The 6,075-nt window shown below is 26.5% G+C and overlaps 1 protein-coding gene across 1 annotated transcript; it reads right to left on the bottom strand.

Annotated features, from left to right (window-relative positions):
- Nucleotides 1–2,844: 2,844 nt before the first annotated feature.
- On the bottom strand, nt 2,845–5,518 carry LOC145833886 (protein EFR3 homolog A-like). The gene has a single exon (XM_082941170.1). The coding sequence runs from the start codon at nt 5,491–5,493 to the stop codon at nt 3,139–3,141; it is 2,355 nt and encodes a 784-aa protein (XP_082797296.1). The 5' UTR covers nt 5,494–5,518; the 3' UTR covers nt 2,845–3,138.
- Between the last annotated feature and the right edge of the window lie 557 nt (nt 5,519–6,075).

Raw genomic sequence — 6,075 nt, 5'->3', positions numbered from 1 at the left:
TCCCAGAATAGTTTTCATGACTGTAGTGTAGTTTACTAATTGTAGTTTTTTCTTGTTTTTTTCACTTTGTGTACTTTTTAATGATGATGATAATTTTACTAGGTACTTGAGCTTGATTTACAACGATTTACTAGCTCTTTAAACTTATAATGAACTTAGGCTGGTTTGATACAACTCAGACATTCTTGCTTTTTAAGTGACAACCATGTAAAAGATTAGTTACTAATGAGATATTTTATTTAAGTATTCGAGAATTAATTATGTTAAAGAATTTGTTCTAGCTTTATATAATACAAACAGGTATTAATTTTATTAAATTAATTAATAAATTCTTTAATGAATGTAAACTATTTAACACGCAAAAACTTTTTTTGAAGTTAATATTCTTAGAAACATGAAAAAAGGGGTTGACTATATAAAAAATATGTAAAAGTAACTAATAAATTGTCTTTAAAGTTTGGTTTTTATAGAGAGTTAAATTGTATGTAAAATTACAAAAGTATTAAATTTAACTTAGTAAGTGCTTATGAAAGTACATAGTTTATTAACACTTAAGTATATTAGTCAATGTGAACTTTATTCTAATTTTATTTTAATAGTCATCCTATGTATAGCTAAAAGTTATTTAAAATGATAAGGTGAATAAAAGTTAAACTTTTCTCTAGTGTGACTAAAACTAAAAGATTATTCAAATGTCACTAAAACTAAAACTGCGGCCCGCGAAGACTTTGTAAACTTGAAATTTGGCCCGCGACCACCAACTGCCTGCCGACCCCTGTATTAGATGATCAATTGTGTACCTTCTAATATGACAAATTTTATCCACCAAAATAAATAATCTTGCATGTTATATTTATAAAAAAATCACAAAAACGCCAATCCAATTTTGTTGTTTAAGTATTTTCAACTTTATTTTACCTTTGAAGTAAAAATTAAATAATTACAAAATCTGCTTAGAAACAAACGTAGTCAATTTTCATGAACTAATAGATTTGATTTAATTTTCATTGTAGTATAAAATTGCAATAAAATCAATACTTTATGGAACAACGAAAAAAGCACTCAAAATTATTTGGTCTAATGACTTAGAGTATGAAAAAACCTTTCGGTTATTGAGTCGTACACTACTTGAATACAATTTAAATTCTTGTCCAGGACTAATGTAATTGATCATTATGTTCTTAAATTACGTTGTTAGCAGGCTGGAGTATTTCAATTTTATACACGAAAATTACTAAACTGATAATTTGTTTTGAAGAAATTCTAATTCTATGTCCTGGACAAGACGTTAAAAGGTATCCGTGGTGTGCGGCTCGATAACCTAAAGTTTCTTCGTGCACCAGGTCCTAGGACCAAATATTTTGAGCGGCTTTTTTGTCGTTCCATAAAATATTAATTTAAGTTTGTTTAGAAAAAAATCTAAAACAATTTTGTGGTTTTGTTCGATACATTAATTTTTTTAATTATTCTTAAATAAAGCTAGCCTACAAATTTAGATTTACTTTAAACTTATTGAAAATCAACAGCTAAATTATACATCAAATAAATCCTAAATTTTTGCTCTAGGTCTAGACGATCAGTGTTTTTGAAAGTATGTATGTTATTGAACTCAATTGCTTTAATTTTAGGTATATTCCAGTTCTACTTTAAAAGAATAATGAAACCACTTTCAGCATACTTTTAAATTCTTACTTAAACGCAGTAAAATACTCTTTTTTTTTTAAATTAAAGTCTTACTTAATGTCAGATTTTTCCAAAAATAAAAAAAACCTTAAATTTATTAGACATAGTAATAGTTATTAACTAACTGTCAAATAATATTTAATTGAAATCTATTTTGCTATTGTTGTTTTTGAACTACTCTTATTGACTATATTGTACCTTTTATTATATATTGGAACGATCAAAAACCTTTATGAATAAAAATAAAACATTTTACAGTGATCAAAATTAGCTTAAAATGCCAGATAAACTTACTAAATAGGTATAAGTACAAAGTTCATTTTTTAAGGAAGTTGAAATACACTACAAAAGAATAACTTTATACAGATTGTTAGTAAAAAAATAAGTTGGCTATCAAATTTGTAGAAGTAAAATAATCTGACTAACTGTATAAACCGTTTTTTCTTTATTAGGCATTGTCATTGTCGTGTTGCTTTATAGCTTAAATAAAACTTGACCACAGTCAATAATAAGCTCATGTTTTTGTTTACCTACAATGACAAATACTTAACTTATCACTATTTCAGTCTGAAAATGACCTTATAAATTAACATATAAAAAAAAAACAAGTTTGTAGTTTTTAGATTAAAGAAAACTTTTCAAATTTTTAAAAAAAGGACCTGCAAACACTACTATTAAATATATTTTTTAAATAAGATTAAAGACTTCAACTCTTTAAGTATTCAACAAACATATCTTTTAAATTGTTAAATTGAGTAAAAATTTCTTTTAAATATAAACATTTACTAATTAAACATACTTTTATTACTTTGCTTTTAGTACTTTTATTCAAGTAATGATTTACAAAATTTAAATTTTAAAAAGCATTCGAAAGAACGGAAGTAAGCACTAGTCTGAAAAACAATGAGATTTGTATATAAAATAAAACAATTTGGTTTAAAAGATAAGTTGTTTTTAAAGTTCTTTTAAGGTTCAAAAAAGTGAACACAATACATTTTCGTACTAAAAACTTTTTAAGTTGTTTAGGAAAAAAGTATCATGATACGAAAACATAAATAGAGTCAACAAAGTTTTACTCGTTAACAATGTAGTAAAATATAAAAAGACAAATTTGAAAATAAATTTTATTTTTATAAATGTTCAAAATTTATAGGTAATCGTTTTAGTACATAAAAGTAAAAAAAGAAAGAGTAGTGTGAAAACTTGTTATTATAATATTAATAGTAATACTTTTTGTTAGTTTTGAATCAACATAACTTTTAATAAATTTTTACAATTAATTTTTATTACTGCAACAAATAAGTTAATTTATATCGTTATAATATTTATTTTTTTTTCTAAAAACTGGGAAAAATGTAACAAAGATTGCACTTATTTTCATTAGTAGTTAAAAAAATTAAAGTCATTAAACAACACAAAACAAACTTACTCACTTTACAATTGTACAACAAACTTTTAATAATTAAGAAGTGATGAAATTTGCCAGATATTTAAACCTTGTTCTTGAGATGAAGAAACTTCATCGTTTTGCACATTTGTTAACAAGTTTCTCAAGTAATCATTATTGTCTAGTGAATTTTTTTCTGTAAATTCAGCCATAAGCTGTTCAAAAGGGGCTGTTCTAAAGTGTTCTGAAATTTTTTTGTTGGCTTGTTTTTTTTGTTTATTGTAAAGAATTTTCTTCAAGTACTGACATGTTATAGAGCTTGCTGCAACAGTATCTTCACTGTTAAGCCTTCTTGGTGCACATAATTCAGAAGAATTGTCTACTTTAATAACAAGTGAGTCTGTTTCAGCAACTGAAACACTACCTTTAGAGCTTTTGAGATCAGCTTGTTGGTTAAACCTAATAGGTACGCAGAGTTTTTCTTTTACTGAGCGACCACCCAGTGAGTTTGCCAGATCATCAATACTTAATAGCAAGTTATTTTCTTTCAAAAACTGAACAGTAACTATTTCATAATCTTTTTCCTGAAATTCTGATAAATCGCTTGAAGCCAAGCAAGCATGATGACTAAGTCTGTTTTCAATTAGACCCTGTATGTAAGCTTTTAGTTTTGGATTTGAAGAAAAACGGGCAATATACACCATACAGCAACCTGTACTAGAAATGACTTGTGACAAAAATTTATGATCATTTTCATATTTTGTATCAAAAAGATTCAAAACATTTGACTGAACAAAAAGCAAAACTCTACAGCACAAATCAATGACAATTTCTGGCGTGTAATGAGATAAGCACATGATTACAACACATTTACACAAAAGTTCAAACAAAACTTTGCAGTTGTCATCTAACAAAAAACTTTCTGCAAGAAAGTTTGCAATCAAGTTTGAATTAGATTTAAAGAATTCTCTGTCTGAAAATTCTTCATCATTTACTTCCAAATCTAACTGTTCTATTTCATAAAATGTGTTAACTAATTTCAATTTTTTGGAATTTTCCTTTTTGTCAAACAACTTTATGATTATTCTTAGTGACAATGCACGATTTTTTGGAGACAACACTAAGGAAAGTTCAAATAATGGGTCTGTAATTGAGGATATTATTGAATTCATATTATAGCATGTGTAAGTTTCAGTAATTTTTAATACTGACTGCAACATCCATGTGATATATTTGTTTTCAGAGTTATCTTCTATATTATCAAATTTATCTTTAATTTTATTCAAATAAAATGCAACTGCTTCAAGTTTTTGATAAACTGGCAAAATTGTACCAAATACTCCTGCTGTATTTATAAGACAACTGCAGTACTTAGATTTTTTGTTTGGTGTCTCTGAAATATTACAAAGTTCCTTAGAAAGTCTGTTGAAAACGTCAACTACAGAAGGGCCTAATGAAGCTGATGACTGTTTTTCCAAAACTTTACATAGGACATCAAGAATGCAGCATTGAATTTCTTCATTATCTTTATAATTAAGCAAATGATTAAATAAAGATTTTATTACAATATGATTAACTTGAGTATTAATGTTGCCAATTATCACAGAAAATGTTTTCACAGCAAAACTGTTTTCTGGGCACCACATTTTGTTTATGTCCATATATTCAAGTACTGGCTCAATTACCAAAGGTAAAGTAGCAAATGTAACTTTGTTAAGAAGATCGCGCAATGCCTCCTCAGCTACTATTGGTGGATCTTTTTCTGCTGGAGTATTTATTTCAGATTCAGTTAGAGATCCTGTTTTAAGGTCATACATATTTATAAGTAATGAATGCATTATCTTTTTCATTTGCTCACCATCCCATACTTTAACTTGAAATGTGTCAGGAGCACTCTTCCTAATAATTCCCTGAAGACCATACAAACCATGAAGTCTAACCTGTTTTGTGTTTTCTTCTTTTATGTTGTGGGCATGACACATTGCACTGAATTTTGATACAAAGAATTCATACTTTCTGTGATAGGAGGGTGAATCTTCATCTATTTTAGAAAACTTAACAAAAGATTTTGAACCAAGTACCTGGAACTTCGCATCATTAGTTTCAAGCAGTCTGTATACCATTTTCAGAAAACTTTCAATAAACAAATTTATTTGTTGAGCATGGCATGCTTTTAATAATTGGTTCATACCTTCCATAGATATAATTACAGATTCTTTTCTGTTTCTATATATAAATTTATCAAGATTGTGTGAAAAATATTCCCCAATTCTGTGTAGCTTTTCAGGAGATGATAATGCGTAATAAGTAAGCTTTTCCATTTCATTTCTAACAAGACCCTCACCTGGATTTTTAGGGAAAATGTTGTCCACGAGAACTTTGTAGCGCTCTTTGAGTTTTATACTTATACCACAACAAATCATTTTTTTAAAGTTTAATTTTTAATTTTCTACTAGTTTTTTTTTTATAAATCAATGTTAAGGTAATTTAAAACTTAACCTTTTTAATTTATATAAAAACAGTTTGATAAATTTTTAACATGAAAATCTTATAAAATAAACTTTTAACTAATTTTAATTTTTTTTACTAATACACCCAACTATTCAAAATTTAATTAAAAAGGTTTATATTTATTAAATAGACTTTTAAAAATACAATAAATATTAAATCTCGCACTACATTTAAAAAAAAAGGGGATCTGGGTATACCAACAACACTAAAATAATTCAGCCTAATTTTCTTAGATAAATCTTTAAAAAAGAAAAGAAAAAATGCACTGTATTATACAAGTTAGTAAGCAATATGTTTAACTTCTGAAATCTATATTTTAAGTAGTAATTAACAAATTAGAACCCCATTGTAATTGACTTAATAACACTTTGAAAACATTTTTATCAAGCAAAGGTGATGTTAAGGTATTAGGAGATTTTAACATTATTTACAAAAATTATTATTGGCTTTTAAATGAAAGCTCAAATTATAAATCATTAGTCAGTTCTTTACAT

Source organism: Thalia democratica, chromosome 1, assembly GCF_965202585.1.
Source record: "Thalia democratica chromosome 1, ktThaDemo2.hap1.1, whole genome shotgun sequence".
Taxonomy (NCBI): domain Eukaryota; kingdom Metazoa; phylum Chordata; class Thaliacea; order Salpida; family Salpidae; genus Thalia; species Thalia democratica.
This window is presented reverse-complemented; position numbering and strand designations above follow the sequence as displayed.

Excerpts from the sequence above, each read along its gene's own strand:
- LOC145833886 (XM_082941170.1), bottom strand. The coding sequence starts at position 5,493 with ATGATTTGTTGTGGTATAAGTATAAAACTCAAAGAGCGCTACAAAGTT.